At 44.1% G+C, this 23,774-nt stretch overlaps 1 protein-coding gene across 1 annotated transcript in view; it reads left to right on the forward strand.

The window, feature by feature from the left end:
* The window catches only part of nbas (NBAS subunit of NRZ tethering complex), a 118,480-nt gene that overhangs the window by 82,811 nt on the left and 11,895 nt on the right, over window positions 1–23,774 (forward strand). Inside the window, exons 46-49 of the mRNA XM_018730316.2 lie at window positions 399–601; window positions 3,505–3,594; window positions 4,572–4,767; window positions 21,529–21,668. Of these exons, the coding sequence (XP_018585832.2) occupies window positions 399–601; window positions 3,505–3,594; window positions 4,572–4,767; window positions 21,529–21,668 (629 nt within the window). The remainder of the gene's footprint in view (window positions 1–398; window positions 602–3,504; window positions 3,595–4,571; window positions 4,768–21,528; window positions 21,669–23,774) is intronic.

Below are 23,774 nucleotides of genomic sequence, written 5' to 3' on the forward strand. Positions count from 1 at the left end.
AGGTAGATTGAGGACCATGTGTTAAATCGTACAAATCGTGTGTATAAATGAGTGATATCTTTACACTAAATGCAGAACATGGGAGTGGGTGCTTATTTTTCTTAGGTCATCATACAGGAATTTTAGTGTTTTAATTTTGTTTCTCATTTGATGTGACAAGATCCACTCTTCTGATGAGGAACATAGTGAAATCTCACAGTGTTAGATATACCTCATCCATAAGGCTTCTGGATAACCTGGAGGTTTAAGACGCAAGTGTAACCGACTGGGGGTTTAAAGAGCAGGAGGCGAAGTGCTAACGGGTAGAGAACGGAGTCATGTGTCACGATCATCGCAAACGTGCAAAGCGCATAACACATAACCTTCAAGACCCCACAGAATCTCCTTTTCGTGTCCAGGAACAGCTGCAACGGTACGGCCATTTGTACGACATGTCCAGGTCCGAGAAGGACAAGATTCACGAGCTGGCCATCACCATGGCGATAGACGGACAGCCACTCGATTACGTGAAGCAGCTGCTCGACGTGGCCACGGGGCCTTCGGATGACACCCCGAAGCGCGTGGTGCGAGACGCTGTCGAGAGGGTCGTTTCAGCACTGAGGTAAGAGACCTCCTCCCCCACCCCTTTCATTGACCCCTGTCACGTTAAACCTGCTGTTGGCTGAGCAGAAGACCCCACGCCCCTCACACGACTACTCTGGGGCCTTACAAATAATATAATTTCATGGGTCAAGGACACCGGGCAACTGCATTGAAGCGCTGCTCTCTGAAGTCTCACTCTGCCATCCTGAACAGCAGCTGCTTCATGCTTGTGGACCAAGGTGCCAATTATACTTTACACTGTTCTTAGTTCACCCTCCTCTCCCTTTGCTTCCTTGTTTTTCGAGGACTCTGGGAAACGGTATGAAATCAATAGGTTGACTAAGTATAAGTGAGACGAACCGGCCCATATCCAACATGTAGGTGTCACATCCGGAAATGCGTCTCAGAGGTGGTTTGTGTGTTTGTGGTAGCAGAGTCACGAAGCTGGAGTTTTATCTGTCAGGTCAGTCCAGTCTGGTTTGCACCATGGCACTTAATCCTTATGGGAAACCTCCGTTTGTGTCTGCAGAATGTACAGTGGTTAAATATGGCCAGTCAAAGAAGAGTGACGTGTGTGTGTGTGTTGTGGTTGTTCTTTTTCTAAATCCCGCAGTGCCTTGGGCTGGATTGTGCAGATTTGCATCTTCTCTGAGTCTTCATGTCATAACATCAGAGGAGTTGCCGGACGACACCCGTGGCCACAGCTCCCATCTCTGCTTATTTATTTAACAAAGTCATGAATTTTCCAAAGAGGCCATTACAGTTTAATCAGCGGAATCACTGAGATTTCTGAACAGATTATTTGCAGATGCGTCTTGGAGAGCATTCCCAATTCATCTGCTTATGGGATCATTGGGCGGATTAATTGATAAACTGGGAGGGACGCGACGTGGATGCACTCACTCATCCTTCTCCCACATTAGTGCCCTCAGCAGCGGCTAATTTAACTTTCTTCTTATGGATTTAGTTTACACTGAACATACGAGAGGACACAAGCTGAACAAGACATATAAGTGTGTTTGTTTTCCCAGCAAATGCTGTGATTTCTAACAGCTGTTGGCACAAATGTTTATCTCGTGCTCTAATAGTGTGTGGAAGTCACCTTTATACATGGAGGCAGTCTTCGTTTGTGAATATGTGAACGTGGAATAATTACTGTGATTGGTTCATCCTGCGTAGGTTCCTCAATCATGAGACCGGCTGTTCTTCTTCAACGGGACTTGATCACATGCGACTTCTCTTGTCTTTAGGGCCTTTTTCCCCCTGGTTAACGTCTCTCCAATAAAAGAGGAACGCGGTTTTGCTGTGCTGTGGATTAATCAGCTTTTCTTATTGTGTTCAGCTGAGTTGCACCTGCAGAGCAGAGTCTTTAGTGGGTAACATGCAAATGACAAGGATCGTTAAGAGCGATCGCATGGTTACGGTTAATTTCCTCCGCACTCAGGTATTGCGTCTTTTAGGGCCGCCGTTAGACAAAACACATCTTGCCTTAACATTTCTGGGGAATTAAGCCCGGTGGATGATTATCGGTTTAATTACATGTGACTAATACAGGACTTACCTTGATGCTCGGAGTAACCTGCATCCGTGGTGCCAGTAATTGGAGGCGACGGGAATTTTGCTTGATGGCGAAAACTCTTGACAGATATTCACTAATGTTGAGCTAATCCTGTTAAGCAGGTTTAGTCCACGTGGCAGAACTTTGAGTCGGAGACATGCGGTTAGAATGTCGCAGAGAAAATAAAAGAATGTGATAAGCGTTTAATTATTGTATTTATTACACTCGATGGATGTGACACAAGGTCTCTTTGCACCGTTTAACTTTAAATTGTATTGGAAATGTGCTGATACAGTGATGATATGTAAATAGTGGTGTAATTAAAGGCACTCAACCAGAATAGGAGTTTCACACGGCTTAAATTCCATTCACTTCCACAGTGTTTACAGCTCAGCTCTGTGGTCCCTGAATGCTGGTGATTGGTAATAAGATGAGGAATGTTGCACGTGTTCACACGATAATCGGTCCACATTTGATACTGAATAGGAGTGTGAGGAGACAACACGTGTAATTTTAATCAGTAAATAAAAATATTAAAGTCTTGAAGGGAATTTTTAAATGTATTATAACAAACAATGTGAGGTTTTTAATAGACACTAACCCCTGTTGAACTTTTATTTATTGAGGATTACTGACAAAAAAGTAATGAACAAAGTGTGTTACTTTTATTGTTAGCTGGATTTGTAAGTTTAAAGTGCTGTCTATGTATTATTTTTATAATTAGAGGACATAAGATCAGATTATATACATTTACATTTATTCATTTGTCTGACACTTTTCTCCAAAGCGACTTATAATGTTAAGTTCCTTCCACTTATTTACCCATGTATACAGCTGGGTTTTTCTTTCTCTTTTTTAGCTGAAGTACCTTGCTCAAGTGGTAGCTGGCGGTGGGATTTAAACCTGCTGCCTCTGAGTCCAAATGCAGCAGCTCTAACCACTACGCTACCAGCTGCCCAATATATTGCATATTCCACTGTAATTTGATTGCTGAGCCCTGGTGTGAGACACACTCAGACAGACACTGAGTCCGGATGTTTCCAGACTTTCCACGCATGGCTTCTCAAAAGTGAACCATGAAAGTTCGACTTGGTCAGAGGTGATGGGAAGGTGCTTGTTGGCGATACACACTTCCCTATTCTATTTGATACAGCCTCGGAGTCTCTATGGGAACAAGCAAGGATGTACGTTTCGACAAAGGATGGCGTTTGTAGCGAGCAAAGGGGTTTCCCCAATCTACAGATGAGACATATACCCATAATTTCCTGTACTCGGCCACTGCTGAGCTGTGCCGAAACCTGGCAGCAACGCGCCGCTCCCCTGCCGTGTAATGATGAACACCGTCCTCCTCTTTGTGTCTACAGGCGAGACGATGGGGCGTTGGCAGACGGCAGAGACGCCATGGAGGTCCTCCAGGGGATCGTGGCAGCGGTGCGCACCAGCGTGCAGTCAGGGTAAGAGGGAAAGTTCCAGCATTGGCTCCTCTTTGCTACACGGGGGTGTGTTACAGTCTGTGTGTTTATCGATGTTGGTGATTGAGCCCCATCACCCCCTGTCTGTGTGTGAGTGTGTGTGTGCATGTGCCTTCCCAGCACCAGGCCCCTCCGAGTGTGTTTGTGAGTGTGTTTCCATGACCGTGTGATCGAAAAACAGTTCTTGACTTGAGTTCTTTCTGAAAGTAGATGATTTTCATCTGTCTTTTTTCATGAGAGGACCAGAATCAGTCGACAGGTTTTGTCGTTTTCTAGTTCGTCATGTCCATTCTCTTGACGACTTGTGTGAAGCCAATCATATATTATTACTTTTCATTGTGTTAATGTGTTTCGGAAGCATATTTGGTGGTTTCTCCCATAAATAGTTTATTAAAATTTGGGGGGAATGCTTAAAAATCGCACTTAGCATAAGCATTTTTTTCAGCATAGTTATTCAATTTATTTTTTTTATAGAGCGCTCTTCTCACACAGTGACACGACTTGAACACAGGCATAAAGTAATTATTAGTGTCCCCTCACAATAAAATTAATTCTTTTTGAAAAGCAGATCTTATTTATTTTTCTTATTTCTTTTTTTAAGGGGGAGGCGCAGGATTAATTGCTGGTTCAGTGCTGTCTGGAACTTGACAGCTTGCTGTGATTTTGTTATGCCTTTAGAAACTAAGTTTACAGTGTAAATTTTATTAAAGCAATAATGCGTAATTATTTTTTGCACTGCGTGAATTTCTATTTCTCTGTGTTGTGGTTGACAAACGGTCACTTTTGCTCGGCCATTGGCAGCAGCAGAATGAATCTCTGCCGAAGGGTCATTTTTCAGCTCTGTATTTTGTGAGGCTCCTCGCTGCTTTTTTGATTACCTTCCATCGGGAGACCCCCGCTCCACCACACGTTCCCAGGCACCGGGTGCTGACACATCTCTCAACCCCACCCCTCCACAGCGGTGACCTCGTCTCCTCGGACGACCTCCTGGGTTGGCTGCGGCCCTTCTGCGGGGACACGGCGGTGGCAGCGCGCCTGCGTGTCCAGGTGCTACAGGCTCTGGAGCGAGACTTCCCGCTGAGCGAGCACGACCGTAGGCTGCTGTTGCTCTTCCGCAGCCAGACCGTGCTGCGCTCCTGCTGGCCGCACACACAGGTAGAGCCCCTGCCCTCTGCTGCATTTCGCTGCCAATTTATGACAGTGGATCATTAATGTCATTACACATTTGCCCTTTGCGCCACCGCTGGATTAATGCATAAGTTGTACACACCCAATTTCCTGCTTTAGACGTGTGTTCTAAACATTAGTAGGCATTTTCTGAAACAGCTGGGATGTGTGGCTCAGTGTTCCCTTCCTCTGGTCACTTTTGCTCCCCCTCCCCCCCCCTGACTGTGTTTCGTTCCTTGTAATGTGACACACTGCAAAAAAGGAGACCTATGGCTGGTGGCTCTTATTGTTTGGCCGGTGAAAAGAAGTGTTCTGGCTGCTCAAGTCCTTTGCACACGATACAAATACTTCCAGTTTTATTTTTTAACTATTTTCTTGTCAGTTTCCTAAAATCTCTAGTTGAAGGAGCACAAACCCAACCTGTGTTTGCATGTCCAGCTACAAGCAGAAAAAGGAGTCTGTGATCACTTTAATTCATCTTGTTCCCACAGTGTTTACAGCTCATATCTCATGATTCTGAGGGTTGGGAATCAGTAACAAGATGAGGAACGTTGCACATGTTTATGGGATGAATTGACCAACAGTTGGCATTTAATAGGGTGTTACAAAGATTGTGTTTTAATTTCATAATTTTAAATTATCTTTAACTGTATTGTAGATCAAAGTTAGTATTTTAAAACTGTTTTGTCATAGCGTTACCACGTTTTTACAGAACCTAAACAGAGAATAAATGAAAGGAAGTCTCTTAACCTTTATTGATTGCAGCTTGGTGCTAAAGGTGTCTTTGGAGTTACTAAATAACTTATGAACAGACTTCCAGTTTGACTTGTGTTGAGGATCTGACCAAATTAATCGGTGCTAAACCCCACTAATACCTCCCCCACCGGCCTGTCGGAGCAGCGAACGCTTTTGAGCGAGGGTATGGCCACATTTCCCAGCAGCTGAGGGCTCCTGCCGAAGAGCTCAGGGCGAAGTGAGATGAAAAACGAGTGTGTCACCCCTGCGTGTCGGATCCGATTTGTCCACAGCGGCGGAGGTCTGTGCAGAACTGAGTACGGCCAGGCCGCCGGCCACGGTTCTGTCCGGTGCAGCAGGAGTCGCATCCGCAGAGCCACGGCGAGAATGTCAAAGGCCTTGGGGGATAGAAATTGTCCGTGTCACAGACACTCAGCCCAGATCTTCGCTGTCACCCCAGTCCTAGGCGATCACCCCTCTGCAGCATTGGCTTTGTCGAATGGCCATCCCCTGCTCCTCAACTAATTGCTTTTGAATAGCCCTGCGCCGGTGTCACCTGCCAGCCTTGCTCTCGCACGCACGTATATGTGGAGACGATTTGGTCTCTGTTGCGATTATATTTGCAGCCATTGAGGGGAAGTTAGGGTGTAGCGTTTGTCTTGCTGGTTTCTTTTGTGTTCCAGACCAAGTTGTACAGCTTATCATCATGTGCACTATTTTCATTTGTGAAGAGAGCTATGAAATAACCCGGTATAAAGTACCCTTCCTAAAAGAGCATGACTGGGTTTGAACCAACAGGCTTCTCATCCAGAGTCTCCTCTGCTACCCAGAATGCAGTGCTGCCAAGCACCATATGAACGGAATGACCAGTATAAATGGGCCAGCTGGTGGAGTATTGGTTAGAGCTGCCATTTATTGAACTGGAGGTTGTAGGTTTCAGCCCCTCTTGCTGCTATAATATGTTTGAGCAAGGTACTTATCCTAAATTACTCGAGTGTTTAAAAAAAAAAAAAAAAAAAAAAAAAAAAAAAAAAAAGAAACGGGCACACTCAACTAGATATAATGAACAAATTAGGAGCCTGAGAGCTCAGAACCCCTCATATACAAGATTTTTCAATTTACTCCCTTTCAGGTTTTGTTTATGGGCTTTGTTTGTTTTATCTGATAGTTTTGACATGTTTCTAGGTATCTTTGTGCTACTCGCACTGTTTTGTGTTCACTGCCATTTGGTGTTCTACCTTTGCTTTTCATCCACTAAGTATGATTTCATTACCTGCCACTTGACCTCAGAATTGGATATATGTCGCTATACACATTTACACTTAAGGAATGCTGCCAAAAATGAATTTATGAAAAAAATGAAACTTCTGGTAAAGTTTTGTGTGCTCTTTCCTATTTTTCCCTAATGTAGTTTAAAAAAAGCCAAAAGTACAAAATCATGTATAATTATTATTTTTTTAAGTCACTTTGGAGAAAAATGTTGGCTAAATTAATAAAGGTAAGTGATAAAAAATGTTGTGTATTTACAGATTTTTAGTCCTGTTTACTGGCCATGTACACACTTGCCTTGAGCCTCAAGCATGAATCACAGTTAGTACTGATACAACCATACCTGCAAAAATTGGTGTTTTTTGGCAAAATGTTTAACAGGCTTTATACATGACTTATTTAAACTCTCCCACACTGGCCCTGATGGAAAATAAGTCCAGTTTTAGTAGTGCCACACTGAAATCATTAGCTTCAATATAAGCAGTTTGCAGTCATTGTTCAGAAACTCGGCAGATGCTGCTGTGTTGTATAGCCTCGCCCATGTACGTGTTTTCCTGGAGCAATCCGGGTTAAGTACACAGATCAAGGTACAACAGCAGGTTCCCCAGGAATTTGACCCTACCAGGGTTTGATCATTTCTCCTCTTCCTTAACCGCTCCGACACCTGCTGTCACGTGCGTTGTGGGTTAATGTCAGTGGAGCGCATCTCTGGCCCGTCGCTTCGTGAAGTAATAACATTGACATTTGACTCACTGTTGCTTGCAGGGAACTAATTAGCATGGCCCAGAAAAGCAGATGGTATTTTTCCATTCTGCACATTTCTTCGTCATGGCGTTTCTTGACTCCTTGGTGGTGGTGCTTTGCAGACTCGCTGATTGATGTTACTGGTTCGAATGCTGTTCCGCAAGGTGTTTGCTCAGTCTCAGACACATTAGTGTGTCTCTGCCGGATCGCATTAGAGTCACATTGATATGCAAAGCTGGATTTATTCTAGTTAGCATCTGCAGGTTGTTTGGGATGTGTGAATCTCACTCGGTGGCTAGTTCGCCTGCCAGTTCCACAGCTTTTTTCTCGCATTGGAAGCATATCAGTACAGTCTTAGGAATCACATGTGCAGTCCTGGGATGGTGCTCTGCTCCACAAGTTACAAACAGGCAGAAAACGGTTTGTAATTCATAATAAATGTGAATGTGAACCTTTATGCAGCTGCTCGTCTGATGTACTTTGGTTCATATGGTGGAATGTGACAACTGTTCTTTAGAATCACATGGCCAAGGCTCTCTCCATTGATGCACTCATTGTATTTTTCTCTGAGATGTACATCGCTTTCGAGAGAGCATCTGCTAAGTGGGGAAAAAAACGTAACTCGCTTTGTTCGTTTTTACTAGTGAGATACAATCAATGAATCGTCAGCAATACAGATCCCTCTTGATTTACACACACGCACGCACACACTCGCGCGCGCGCGCACACACATCGGCTGAAGCTGCTTGTGCTGAGCGGGGTCGTGGCCAGCCGAAGCCTGACCCGGCAACACAGGCCGTAAGGCTGGAGGGAGGAGGGGACACACTCAGGACAGGACGCCAGTCCACCTCAAGGCACCCCAAGCGGGACTTGAACCCCAGACCCCCCCGAGAGCAGGATCCAGCCAAACCCGTTGCGCCACCGCGCCCCGCTCTCTTGATTTATTCTTTGTAAAAATCATAGCTATGAATATAAAATAGTTAAAATAATAAAATTTAATAAAATATTTTGGAAAAACTTTGTATATTTGAAGTTTGAGCTACATGAAACTTGACTAAAAGTTTAAAATATCTCCACAAACTTGTTCAGTGCCAGTTTTGACTAGTTCATCCCATAAATGTGCATTGTTTCTCATATTTTTGTTGATCGTTGACACTCAGTAAAATCAGACATGAGCTGTAAACATTGCGAAAACAAGTTAAAGTGGTCCCTCAATTCTGTTCTTTGGGTGCTCTTTACTGCCATCTATCAGCTTGGAGGCTAAATACAGTTTATTTGCTCCACTTGAGTCAGGGGTTTTAGAATATAAGTAAGAAAATGTCATTTAAAACTGAGATATTTCAATTTAAAATAAATTTGTAAATTGGAACGTTTGTATCTCTGATAGTTAATAACTTGACTCTAACATGCAGCGTCACTCTCTATAAATCTGTCAGAAAAGAGCTAATGCGGATGAAGTAATGAATTAAACCCCGTTCCATTGCTGTAGAAAGTAGATGTTAATACTGTAAATTGTTATAATGGGAGGTTTTCCCTCCTTCCTTAAGAGTGAAGCCTAGAGCTTCAGATGAACTACTCTGTCACGATGGTATCACGCTGTTGTTGATGTTCTTTGCAGCAGTAATAATAGTAGTGTTGTTGTTGTAAGTTATCACTAACAGCCACAGCAAGTCTGACAGTAGTAGTAAAATTATTCAGTAAAATATTAAACTCCTGTCGCTTTTGTGCTGTTGTGTTGTCTTGTTTACCTGAATGTAAACTTTATTAAATTTGAATGACATTGTAACACCATGTCTTTCTAAACAACTTTTTTTTTTTTTTTTTTTTTTTTTTTTTTTTTTTTTCCTTCCCTCTCTCCCCACCCACAGTGTTTTCTGTAAACAGAGCAGACCTCCAGCATGGAGGTGTAGTAGGACATGCTCTAAATATTCACTTTTTTTGAAGAAAAGAAAAAACTTAATTCATTTGTTTTTGTTCCGGTTACTGACATTATTTCCGTGTGTGTGATGTGTACCACATGTGATGACGATGATGTGAATTGAAACACAATGGTGAACAGGCAGCGGTGCGGTAACCCAGTGTTGTTGATCAGCCATGGAGAGAAGCTGTTAGCAGTGTTTCTAACAGCCCCCCCCTGTCGGGGGTCACGGGGGTGTGGGAGTGGGCTAACAGTGAGCTGTAATCAGAGCCACAGCGTTTGGCACTTTATCAAATCATCAGGTTTTGCTTTGGCGACACGGCTGGAATCTACAGGTATTATGGAAAACGGTAATAATGGAGAATTAACGTGGCTGTTCTACTGGGCTGTTAGTCCCCAGTGGAAGTGGGTTTAATTTTAGTCTGGCAGGAAGTCCGAGTCGCATATCAAACACAGAATTAGTCGTGTTCCTCACTCCACAGAGGGAAGGTGTCTAAAGGAGGCAATCGCTCTTGTCTTGTTCCTTCTGGAGTGTCTGCCTGTACAGTCTCACCTGGTTTTTATAGGTTCTCGCTTCTGGCTCCGGTGCAGTGGAAAGAGCTCACTCTGTCACTCTGAACTCCTGAATCCTTCCCACGATTCAAGGAAGGTCTCAAAACAGAAGACTTTCAAACCGATTTCTCTCTGGATCTTCTGTCTACTCCATAAACCTTCACTAGAAATGCATTTAAAAAAATGCAAATATCCCTATGGTTTCGATATAGTTATTTGTGTGACATGTGCTGTTTAAACAGTGTTTCTGCTCTAAGTGACTGGACCTAGAAAATTTGTACTTCTTGTATATCTCGGTTGGTGTGAACAAATGTAGTGTGTTTGTTTTCTTCTGGAGCTTGGAGATCCAGTGTAATGTCAATAGTACCTGTACATTAACAGGCTCTTGTGCTGCACTATGTTTGTACACTAAGGTACTTAGAGTGATTTACTGAATTGTACAGCTGGGTAATTTTTACTGTATCAATTCAGGATAAGTACCTTGATGAAGGGTATTACAGCAGGAGGTGGGATTGAACCTGAGATCTTTAATTGTAAGGTGAGGACTCACCACCATGCCCCCCTGCTGTCCTTATTGTGTGTGTGTGTGTGTGTGTGTGTGTGTGTGTGTGAGAGAGACTTCTTGAGGCACTGAGAGATGATGTGAGTGTGTTTTTGCTTGTTTTCTGACTCTGCATGGCTCTTGTGTGCATGCTCTGATTCTGTGTGTGTATGTGTGTCTGATCTTTCGCTGCACAGCGCAAACGTGTTCATTATTCATGGAATCACATGAGTGCAATTACTGTCCTGGGGGGAGATTCCAGGCAGGTTCAGGGTCAGTCTGAAATATGAAATATTATCATTACGTGCTCTCTGCCTGACCTGTAGGTGATGGAGCTCAGAGAGATCTACACACACACACACACACACACACACGATGGACAGAAATCCGATAGACTGGGGGGCCCATCCAGTTATCTTGTCGGGCAATATTGGGCCCCCACAACCCCCAGCCTCAGCAGCTCTGTTGAGTTTCTGCCTCTGATCAATGCGATCTCAGTGCGTTTCCTTTGGGGCCTCTAGGTCCTCCACAGGGCTTGTGTGTAGTACCAATGTCCACCTGGACACCCTTGATACAGGTACAGGTGATGAGTGGGGGTCCTCGCTCGTTTCTTACCTCCTCTGCATCCTCCCAATTCTCCTTTACGTGGATTTGCGTGAAAGCCCCACTCAGGGCCTTGGCTAATCTTCTAAGTCAGGCTTTGCATACATCAGGGCGCTCTTAATATTTAATTACGCTCTAGGTGCTATAAGTGCCGCTCCTACAAATCAATGCGCTGCTGGGAGGACGGCCAGCTGCCACCGCATTAACAGACTGCTGTGTGAGGAGGCAGGCACCGCTCTCCTTCGTCCATCTGCGCAGTCCCTCTGCGTGCCCCCCCCAATCGTCATCTGAGGGGGATCTCATATGTGGAGGTGTTTGGTGCTCCAGAAGGTGACCGAGTCTGTGTGTTCACTGTGGCGCAGTGGAGTACTTGTGTTTCCCTGTAGATCCGGTTCCCTCGTGTCATGTGTGCTTCTCTCTTGCACCCCACGCTCTCTCTCCGCTTTCTCATTAACTGGCACACTAGACGTAGGGGTCATGATCACATCTCCAGAAGAAGCTAACAGAGCAGAAAGTATTACTGGTGTCCAGCCCTAAGGAGTAATATCACAGAGCGCTGTAGTTGTGATTGCCTTGTTGGGTGTTTTTGTCAGATTTCTGGAGATTTGACTGCCTGGTTGTGATTGCATCATTAGGTTTCCAGTCATAGAGTTGGGGTCTTGATCAAACAAAGATTTTAACTGCGTTTGTTGAGTTTTGGATCAAATTGATTTTACCACATGGGTTACAATTTTTAATTTAGGGTACTACAGCTGGAGGTGGGGATTGAACATGTGACCTTGGATCCAAAGGCAGTAGCTCTAACCACTACACTACCAGCTGTCCCCTTGGTTAGGGTTGTGATCATGTTGCTGGGGTTTTGATCTCACCGTTAGGGTTTTCATCCCCTAATTTGGGTTTTGATCAAACTGTTGAGGATATCGCCACATTACTGGGGGTTGTTTATGCTGTTGGGGCTTTGATGAAACTTCTGCGGTTTTTACAGTATTGCTGGGGTTTTCACCATGTTTTGCTAAATATCAACACTGTTAGAGCAGAGTAGGCAGTGAAGGTCTCGCTGTGTGGAATGGCATAAAAGATCTTTGAGGGTTAACGTTTCATGGGAGGCTGAGAAGATGGGAGGGTATTATGTGTGGGGAACCAGTGAAGGACTACCTTGGTTTCTGACTTTTGTTACCCATCTCACATACACTTTCACAGTTCCTCTCGCGCACACATACACAGAGCAAACATTATCAGAACTATTTTTATTTAATTTATGAATTTTTTGCCGATGGTGTGATGTATAAAAGAGCAAGCGAATGCTCTTAATGACATTAAAGAATAGTCGCTCACCAGCTGGCACTGGCAGCGTGCGAAGAGCGCTCCGGTCGAGGGCTGTTAACATGAGTGCTTCCTGCCACGAAAGAAAGAGCTGCGAAGCGCACGCCGGCTACCGTCACACTCTTCTTGTCTTTCCGGGCACCTCTTCTGCAAGACAAAGCATCTCAGGCTCCCGAAGCTTCTGTGCTGCTGAGGGCTGGAAGCACGACCTTTCTGAAAGGGAACGCATTTTACATACGCAGCACTCCCAGGCAGCATCGCCGGAGCCTCCGCTTCTCGACCAGGGAAGCAGCTTTTGCGGAAGTCTGTTAGACTGATAAACCTCAGTCGCCCACGTGCTCCGCCGGGGATCGACTCGCTTAATAAGATGCGTGGGCGCCATCAGCTCACACATGTCTGCTGCCTGCTGTTCTCCTGCGGTGATGTTCTCCTCCGACCTGGACAAGCGCGTCCGTGTCCTCTGTCCAGTGTCAGCCAGAGGTCAGTAAGCTCCGTCCGCTGGTGGTCAGTATGCCTTCAGACTGGGCACTGGGATGATCACGATGGGGGGGCATCCAAGCAAGCGCTCCGATCACATCTATTTATTTACATGTACATTTAGTAATTTAGCTGCCACTTTTCTCCAAAGCGGCTCCCAGTGTTAATTACCTACAATTAATAACCCATTTATACAGTTGGGTAATTTTTTTAAACTGGATTATTCATTTAAGGGTAAGTACCTTGCTCAAGGGTACTACAGCCAGTGCCAAGATTCAAACCTGTGACCTTTGGGTGCAAAGGCAGCAGGTCTAACCACTCTGCCGCCAGCTGTCCCATATGAATGTAAGCCTTACACATTCGCTCCATAATGCTCATACGGGTATAGGTTTGAATCCAGCTCAGTGTGTGTGAAGTTTGTGTAGATCCTCCTTGCATTTGCAATCCAGAGACATGCTCAGAGGGTCATGGTAAACCACTTCTGTACCCCCTCACCATGAAAACCACATGGGTGCTCTTTACGGGTCTTTACCTAAATGTGTAAATATATTTGTATGACTATAAAAGGCATTTAGTCATTTTGCACTTGTTAGCCCATGCTGTCCTGCTTCGTTCCTAAATATAGCAGTAGGGCAGCAGGTGGTGGAGTGGTTAGAACCTTTTACCTTGCAGTCAGAGGTCCCTGGTTTTAATACTGGTACCCTTGCTCACAGTATTTGCCGTTAATTGTTACAGTAAAACTACCCTGCTGCATAAATAAGTGTTTGAGAGCGGCGTAATGTACAAACCCCACGTTGAGAAAGGTGATGAATTAATATTTGAGGTTGAAATGTTTTTGTTTGGTCATGCAGCGAATACTGATCGGGCCCTTAGTTTCTTGTTTTCCTCCTTTGTCACAGTGCAAATTAATGGAGGGAACCCAGACTGCGGGTTTCTGTTTAAACATCTAGCACACATTCCTCTGCAGCCCCATAATATTATCATTGTCCATTTTAATAAGATATTAAGCTGTTCTGTGACTTCGCCTGGAAGATTGTTTGGAAACAGATTCCTGTTTGTTTTAGCTGAGCTCATAATGTGGCCAAAATTGGCTTGTCTAATAATTTAGCAGATGCCCAACGTGTATTCGGCTTGCGACATGAATCACAAAAATAGATGAAATGTAAAACAAAGTGTGTTATGTATCTGAATGGAATGAATATTCTGCATTTGCATCACTTTGCATCTCATAAAGCATTCTAGTTAAAATGCAAAATGCTTAAAAAAGGCTTAAAAGAGCTCAATAAGTGGTGTGAATGACTGAATCCAGTCAGCTGTAAACAGAAGGAGTTGAATGCTGGGAAATGTTTGCCTGATTTGAAATGGTGTTGGGGACGTGTGTGTGCTGGCGCTCCTTCGATCGGGCATCTCCCGGGGTGGGAAGTCAAGGACCTCTGACCTCTTCTAAATGCTCTGAAGACGCCTAAGTCTGATTGCCGATTGGTTGCGAGTCGCTGGGGTGGCTGGCACCCCACGGAGACGTCTCAAGGACGGGCAGCGGGTCCTGTCCTCTCCCAGCATCCCACTGCTGCAGTCATTTGCATTATCAAATCTGTGGCAGAAGAGTTTGAACAGATTCCCCACAAATTCCCAAAAGTGTCCGTGCTGATCCATGCAGACAGAAATCGGGGTCAGCCCCACGGTTGCCCAGGGCAACAGGTAAACACCTGAGACATGCATGCCCTTCTACCTCCTGATAGGAGGCGTTTCTCATTGGTGTGTTTAATCTATTCCACTTGCACGCTTCTGTCGAGAGCCTGTGTGAAATAAATCATTTAAAGGGCCACATTAAAGCATTTATTTAAATGCCCTTTTTCAGCCAAGACAGTCAAAGGTTACCTTCATCTTTCTCAGTCAACTTCACAGTTTGGCAACTTGAAGCAAAGACATTTGCTTAATCTTCACAGTTTCAGCAATGATATCAGCTTTAGTGCTCTGAAGATGCACTAAAGCTCAATAATTGTCACTTCTTTCATGACAGTCTTATTCACTCACTTTCATAAACTGCTTCTCCTTGTCAGGGTCATGGGGGTCAGGAGCCTGTCCAAGAGTTCCTGGGCCCAAGGCTAGGAGAGACACCCTGGATAGGATGCCTCTCTATCACAGGGTAGCTACATACACATTTAGTTACACTGCTGCATGCTTTAGGCAGTTTAGTCCACTTGAAACGGTAGTCTTTGGACGGTGAGAAGAAACCAGAGCACCTAGAAGAAACCCATGCAAATATGAAGGGAACATGCAAACTTGACACAAACTGAGTTGCATTCAAAAATATGCTCAGGTTCTGATTCAGCGTCACTACCCACTGCATCAGCCTGCTGCCCCTTAATGGCGATGTGTGTGTTTCTCCAGTTCATTACTCTGCCACCTGATACCCCTGAAAAGCACTTCAGAGACACAGGACGCACTGCTTTCTCTGCTGCCCCAATTAAAAGAAAATATTTCTTACCCCCTGTGACATGGCTGAGCGGCTACAGAGAGCAGGTTCGGGTCCTGGCATGGGTAGGGGTGTGTGTGCTGCGTATGTTAGTCAGCTCAGAGGAAGCAGGGTGTGATCACCTACAAACAGTATAGATTCAGAACAGCCAGTGCAATGTCTTTGGGGGACCTCGAAATGAAATATTAATATCAGTTGGCTTTGAAGTGGTGGAGCATGCATATGCGCACGAGCCACACACACTACAGGGTCTCAGCTAGTCCGCATGTTGTAACCCAGCTTAATAGCATGCTTGTGCCTCGTGGAATGGAACGGATGTGTTCCTGTCAACCAAAGGTCTTTCAGGAACAAGTTGGGAACAGAAACGCAGCGTGAAACTCAAGCGGGAGAGAAGCGTAGATGAAAGGGGGCATTATTTGTACTGCAGTCGCGCACACACGAAAAACGTTAGTGTTGTTTGGGTTGTTTTCCACTCAAAGGCTATCTGAAAGTGTGCCTGTAGGGCTGTGTAAACGTGTGCTGTGCTCCTTTTCCTCTCGTTTTGGTATTCAGCCCACCCCCCCCCCGGCCTCACACACACGCTATACAAAGTATTTAATTTTGTCTCCTCACAACTCCTGACAATGTGACCCAGCAGCTAGAGGGCTGATGAATATTAATGTGATCATCTGGCTTGTCACGAAGGCCGGACAAGGAGGATCTGCACTCCCCGTCCTGTCCTGACACACCACTTTTGTGCGGCGAGATTACCTCTTCCCGGTGGCTCGACGGCAGTAACCGCAGCCTTGCAACATGTTGTGTTTCCCGCCAGCAACCAGTTCCTTTAACCTTTTTGTTTAAAAAAAAAAAAAAAAGTCACTCAACTTGGTTTCCTTAGCCTAGCAATTACTTTCTGGTGTGCCCTATAATTTTTGTCAGCTCAGTTAATGTGAAGAGTTAGATGTGAGGTAAAAAAGATTGCATTTAGTCTGTCATCGCTCTCTGAACGACTCGGAGACGTCCACGACTCATACGAACGATGCGCCGTCCCCGCCGTCCTTTCACGCTGAATTACAGTGCTGTGCGCTACCCTGCTGTTTCACCTCTAGGCTCTTATCCTTTGGCTAAATTGGGCCTCTTTCCATGAAATCTTTCGTGTTCTGCTGTTGTGGCCATTAATAATGCTGATGGCATTTTGATACCTGTTGTAAATATAGCTGCTTGAATGTGTGCAGAGAAAAATAAAGTGGGAAACAACACATTTGGAAATAACAGTGAAAATGGTGCAGCATGAGAATATAAATATATTATTGTACCATCTTTATATTCTGTATTGTAACATGAATAACTGTTAAAATAATAGATATTTGTAACATTTAACAAAAAAGTGTATATATAAAAACAAAGCCCATTATGTAAAACAGCATCTGTGCATGTTTATATATCCTTATGGTTTATATAAGAGGGTTTTCAACTTGCAACAGTCTATTTATGAGTCATCTGAACGGTCTCCCTCGTAAGCTGAGGACCACCTGTATCTCAGTTTTTATGTGTAATTTTCTTGTCTCCATGCAGCCCTACGTGGTCCCCTACAAACACCAGCAGAATTGTATGTTGTCCTCGTCTACATGTGCATAAATATTTAAGTTGGATGCCAGGTGGTTGCCAGTAACCTAAAGTTATTGGATGTCTTGTAAAGGCAAATCGACATGTAGAATCTTCCTGTGTGTGATTATGTGCAGAAACCTCCAGCTCTCCATGAAGATGTTGGCAGCATGAAAGGCAAGCAAACAAGCTGGAGGATATTGATAAAAATATCCAGTTTGGTCCCATATCAACATAATCAATGGAATTCTAGTTATTCCATGAGAAATGGGTACACCGTCGTCTGTTTGCCAGGCCATGGCTACATGCAAAAGACAAAGCTATTCCTTGAATGGAGCAGACCTTGTTTACTGAAACTGTTACTTGTGTGTGTGTGTGTGTGTGTTTTTAGATTCATGTTCTACGATGGGGCTCGTCCTCATCATTAATCACTTTATTTTCACTTTGATACAATCCATGTGACGTCACAGACCGATAGTCATCACCGAAGGGTTCTTGAAGGCACTCAGCCCTCCCGATGTGTTCTACATCGATCCTCTCAAGGACTCATGGGAATGGTGCGCCTGTTTATCAGCCTCTGAGAGCTGTGTGCCCGTGGTGTGTGCGTTAATCAGAAGAGTCAAAGGTCTCCAGCCCTCCCCCAGTAATGAATGCATTCAACACCTGGCCCTTCTGCGTTCGCACTGCTCCATTACGGGAATCGCCACGTTATCGCCGAGTGATGGAGGGCCAGAGGTGGGATGGAGGTGGGATCATTCATCGACTAGGAGAAGCTAAAATCTTACTCCTCCTGCATCTTAACTCCCTCAGCAACAGGGGTTCCATCTCCCTTTACTTCTATGCTTCTTTAAACCTCTGTATTACTCCTTGTACAGTTACACCAGTATCAAACACACATGTCCACCCAACTCTAACTTATAAATATGTGTTTTCTTAGTCTGTTGGCCTGGTGAAATGACATTATCATCCAGCAGCCAAAGGTAACTTGGCAAAAAAAAAAAGAAAAAAAGGGTACTGTTGAAGAAAGACTTGAGGAAGTTACGCTAAAATAAAGCAGATTGAAATTCAAGGTCAGTCTCTCAAGACACCTGTCTTCTCACTTTATGTACTGTATATAAAATATACACACGTCCACACACTTTATATGGAGCAGCTTGGTTTGGGGGAATCACGGTGAGGAAACGGAGATGAATTTCTTTCCGCTGTGAACAGGTCTAGATTGTACATGCAGAATCCCTTGTGTTTTACGGTGTTACAGCTGTACTCTGTTACTTAAGGAACTGTGGAACATGTTTAGTTTCGTTCCGTTTCCCCCCCCACCTCTTCTTTGTACAGAGCACTTTTTCCTTTGAGGAGCAGCAAATTGCTGCTCTGCTTTCGAACACCACATAGCGACAAAGAGATGTAAAACAAAGGCAAAGTGGTGGAGATTTGGACATCCGGTGGCTTTTAGTGGCGGATTCTGTCTCTGCTTTTTAGACATCTCTTGGAGGTGTGTGAGAAGAGATTGACATGATAAGAGTAATTTCCGAAACCAGCTCTTGCTCCTCAGCAACAGAAGATAAGTCACTTCTGTCACACAACATGGCAGCACAAAAAGAAAGAGGAAGATGGATGAGAAAAGTAGTGAAAGAAACCAAACTTTTGAATTTATTTTACTTATTTTGCCAGTGACTTAGATACGTGGGCTTTGGATGCCAGTTGGACTTTGCTGGATCTTTGTCTGTGTGGTGAGAATTGAAGGATGGAAGCCGACTGGGAAAAGACCGGCACAGGCGGCACGGTTACACCACGAGTTACACTTTTTCGAGTTTAGAGAATTCACTTTTATGAGGAGTTTCGTTTCAGCTTATGAAGCATTTATTCACCTTTCCAAGAACCATGTTTGCATATTGCTCATCCTGACAGTTGGGTGGCACGAGACTTGTGCCTTTGTTAATTTAGCAGGTGCTTTTCTCCAAATCAGCTGGTATTGTAGTGGTCAGAGCTGCTACCTGGACCACGGGCCACAGGTTCAAATCCCACCTCCAGCTGTCATACCCTTGAGCAAGGTACTTACCATACATTGCTCCAGTAAAATTGCCCACCTGTATAAATGGGTAGATAATTGTAAGTAGCTTAACACTGTAAGTCACTTTGTAGAAAAGTGTCAGCTAAATGAATAAATGTAAAATGTGAATCGAAGTACAATGATCAAGCAGTATTTACCTGACACCTTCATCATAGATGACTTAGATCCACTGCAGTGAAAACTTCCGACAGTCATGAACCCATTCATACAACAGAGCAGTGTAACACACACACACACACACACACACACACACACACACTCACTCACTACTCACTACAGGCAGTTTAGAGTCATCACTTTGAAACCTTTCTTTGGACTGTGAGATGAACACAGTGAAAACGTGCAGACTCCACACAGGATGAGTGGGGATCAAACTCACATCCATCCGCTTGGGCTCTGTGACCTGAGCTTGTTCTATCCAAGTGAGTTCATTGGCACTGTTTCCATTGACCCCCCCCCCGCCTTTACTATTCTGTTTTATTTCTTTTTTTTATATTTAAGTTTATATTAGTACATAACCACTGAGTGTTGTGTATTCAATTATGAGGTACATTACACAATGTAAATTTTTCCAAATTCTTAGTTATATCGACTTTTGCATTGATTGTGATTAAAGTTTACCGATTACAAAAATACCACTAGTTCTTCCAGAGTGTCAGTTTTAGTTTGGTACTTCACAGCCATTGGGAGATTCTAGAAGGCACCAGGATATTCTAGGAAGTATCAAAACATGCTAGAAAGTATCAGATCCTAAGAGGTACTGGAATTTTTGGTGTTTGGAACCCGGTGTAAAAATTTGCTAATTTCAAGAATGTGAGATATTTTATAAAAATGGACATATAGTACAAACTAACGCCAAATTATGATTAATATAACAAAACTGAATTGAAATTGCAAAAAAAAAAAATGACATAAAATTTTTGTTACCTTGTAATAGGTATAAAAGAGCTGAATGAGTGCGGATCAACAGTCATACAGTATTAGAGTAATTAATGGTGGGGAAACGGGTGTGTTGTGCTATAACTGTTAACTATTGAAATACTTACATCCATTTTAATGGCTTTTGTTGATATTTTAGCATAAATGGGTGTTATTTTTATGCATTCCCAAGCCCCAAAATTTTTTTACCATTGAAATTAAATGTCTTTACGTGTTCGACTTATGAAAATGGACCTTAGAAAGGGTTTTTTCAGGAACGCATTACCTGTATGAGGTAGGGAATAGCTGTGCTGCATCTCCCCTTCAGTCCGTCAGTGTCCAGATGAATAGCTTTCAGGTAAGTGTCACTGAGCTGAGATGCCATCAAAATAGATCATTGGTCATTTAGTTTCAGTGATTTTGGAGCTTGTTTTGAAATTGAGCTTTAATTATATATTATTCTATTTATTTCTTTTATTGGCAGCCAAACTTGTCTCAGAACATGGCACTGACACAGATGGTGGTGTTAGTTTCCCCTTCAGAAATGAGCCATTTTTTGAACTGTTAAATTGCAGAGCAGTGGCAGGGAAATTAATTAAATTTTGGAGGTAAACTGTCTTGCAACAGGGATCGTTTGGACATATTTCACTGAAACGCTGAGTCTTCCAGCAGCGTCCGGCTTACTTCCAATAACGTCGCCACAAGGGAAAACATATGCTGGTACTTGAAATAACCGTTCTTGATTACTGGAGGATTTTTATATTACTGCGGTATCGCAGTGTCATGGTTTCATTTCCGTTCTCATGAAGAGTCTCCCAGCGATCAGCGAATTTCTGCAGTAAGAAAATATTACGCAGTACGTCATGCGCCTCTTAACCTTTTCTTGCTGAAGTAGTGATGCTCAAGGTGTATTATGTTGTATTATGTTCAATGATTGTTTTTCCCAACATGATGTCCACATTGTGCAGTCTGATTGTTCTCTCTGTGTATTTCCCTACACAGTGTGGTACTTCCTCCATGTACTTCTCTAAAAGGTACAAGAGCAGCCCCCTTCTGGGACTTCATCTTGCCCATTGATGTGGCTCCATGAGCAGCTCTTTGTTTGCCCCTTTACCTGCTGTTGCTGTTTTTTTTTTTTCCCCCCTTTCATACAACTCTACAGCAGTTTCCATCGTGTGCCGTCCCGGCTGAGTTTACCACACTTAAAATGCAGCGCTCTAATTAAGAAAAGTGCATCACGCCAGAATGCACGTTTCTCAGCATGTAAGACTTTAATTAAAAGCATTTGCAATCAGAGTCTCATTGATCGTCTTTGTGTTCGATGGCTTTGCTGCAGCACTGTCGTGCTCTGCTGAGCTCGATAAGCACCTGCCTAACAAAACCGACAGGTTATCGAGACAGACGCTACAACTGATGAAGTTTCATACGTTGATGATGTCATCGAATGATGGTTTGACGCTCAAAGAACCTCACAGTGTCTGCAAGTAATGCTCATGTAGCGCACACACACACTCTCTCTCTCCCTCTCTCTCTGGCAGCTGGACATGGCTGATGTGGAGAGCGAGATGAAGCGCCTCGAGCTCTTCCAGAAGCTCCTGGCCACCAGCTCTAGGTGGGAGGAGCTGCAGCACCTGGCTCTGCTCCTGCAGGTCTGGCCTCCCACCACGAGCGACACCCTGTGAGTCATCCTCCAGTCTAATGTTTGCTTGGTTTGTTGTTTTCCGTGTTTATGAACAGTCACACTGCCAAATCCTCCTTGCTTAAGCTCACAAATCACTCTGTGAGCACAACGTAGATGTCACGAAAAGGTCATTATCGTCTGTTTTCCTCACGTGCTCCCCATTGGTGGAGTGATGCACTACGGCGCCCCAGTGGGTAATATCTGGAGCACAGCAAACATAAAGAAAATGTAGCATGACTGATAATTGACAGCATCGCTTTATGAATGCACCCGAAATTAAATAAAAAATAACAGGGGAAAAACAACATTGTTCTAGGGAACCAAACTCACTTTGTTTTATTTATTTACTCATTTATGTGACTCTTTCCTCTGAAGCACCTGAAATGTATGGCTCGCTATATAAAGCTACTTACAGTGATTTACCCATTTATACAGCGGTATAATTTTCAGAGTAGTTTTCTAGGTATTGATTCAGGATGAATACAGTAGTCAAGGGTACTTACGCAGAGTGGGATTGAAACCCAGTTGTTGTTCAAGCACTATGCCACTGGCTCCCCCTACTTAAATACTTTTTTAAACATTTTAAAAATGTAACATTTATAATGTTTTAAATCATACTTTTTTAATTCTCAACAGTTCATAAATACATCTTTATTTTTTATTTCCACTTTGCCATTTTTCACATTAACCTCAGTACGATTACCCTGTTGCCATAACATGTTATGGCGCAATGTCTCTTAGACACTGTAACGTGCTACCAAATTAGTTCTCCATGCCACATGTGAGAGCGGAGGAGTGACTGGGTGCCGTCTCTCAAGGAGTTAGACCTGCCTCCTGACGTCTCCCCTGGGACCACCATGGTGAGACGTCTCCTTGCTCAGATTTCTGGTCGCTCCTCCCCAGGCCCGTTCACTTGCGGCACAAAAAGATGACCTTCCTTGCCCTCAAGGAGGTGAAACAGCTTTGTGGACCGCTGTTCTGGACCGGCACAGAGTCCCGAGATAACTAATGTGGCCGAACACGGTTTGGCAAAATGTCACCGTGGGGTTGAGAAGCCCACCCAGTGTGCTGTTGAGAACCAGTGGAAAACACGTCCTGTTGAGCATTGAGGGGGGCTAATCGAAAAGGATGCAAGAACAGAGGATTGCAACTCGTTCAGATGCGCTGCTTTGAAGCCTGTCAAATTCTCCGGGGGAGAGGAGAGACTCGCCTCCCTCCGTGACCTCCCACAAGCAGCGCTCACGTACCTGCAGCCGGCGAGAGGCGTTTCGGGTGAAGGAGCCTGATTGTAATCGCGTATATTCTGTGTGGGGGGAAACAAGCAGATGTATTTAGGTGGTTTGAAGTGGCTGCCGATAACGTGGCTCATACAGCGACATTACGCTGTTTGATGTTCTCACAAAGGGCCAGATTACGGTGAGTAGGAGAGGGAGTGCTGCTCCATGCAGCTAATTGGACATCCTTCACGAGGACAGAGTCGCAACACACACTTCCTGTTGTGCACAATTCTCATCCCTTTGTGGGGTGGAAACCCAGTCGAATTGGGCCTCCTCATCTTATCCCATTGATTTCCTTTTCTTTTTGTTTTGTTTCTGGCCATTTTTAGACAAAAAATCTTGCTCATCGCATTCCTGAAAAGCAAAGGTCTCATCACACTGCCATAATCATCAGGATCACATTTTGGCTTTGCGTGCGATTCATTTTACTGTCAGAGGTCTTGCTCTTGATGGGGGATGGCGGAGATGCACATTTTGAACACGCCAGGGTGTCCGGGAAGAGCGCCGCCGCCGCCACCACTCGAGACACGTTCAGGATTACGTTCACTGCTGTGAGCCTCAAGACATTTTTTAGCATATAAATATTTATAGCCATAAGAACAGTTTTTTTTTTTTTTTTTTTTTTTTTTTTTTTTTTTTTTTTTTCCCCCCCCACCTATTTCAAGTATAAAAATATTGTGCACGAAGATGACATTGAGTCAGGCGCCGTGTTGCAGTTGAGCTTGCTCGTGCGCGCTGCCGTTTTTGATCTGCCGCTGGCTGCTTCGGGGAGCTGTCGCTCTCCATTTCGCTCACTTCCAAATACAGCAGAAAGGCCACAATTCCG

This window comes from Scleropages formosus, chromosome 1 (genome assembly GCF_900964775.1).
Source record: "Scleropages formosus chromosome 1, fSclFor1.1, whole genome shotgun sequence".
Lineage (NCBI taxonomy): Eukaryota > Metazoa > Chordata > Actinopteri > Osteoglossiformes > Osteoglossidae > Scleropages > Scleropages formosus.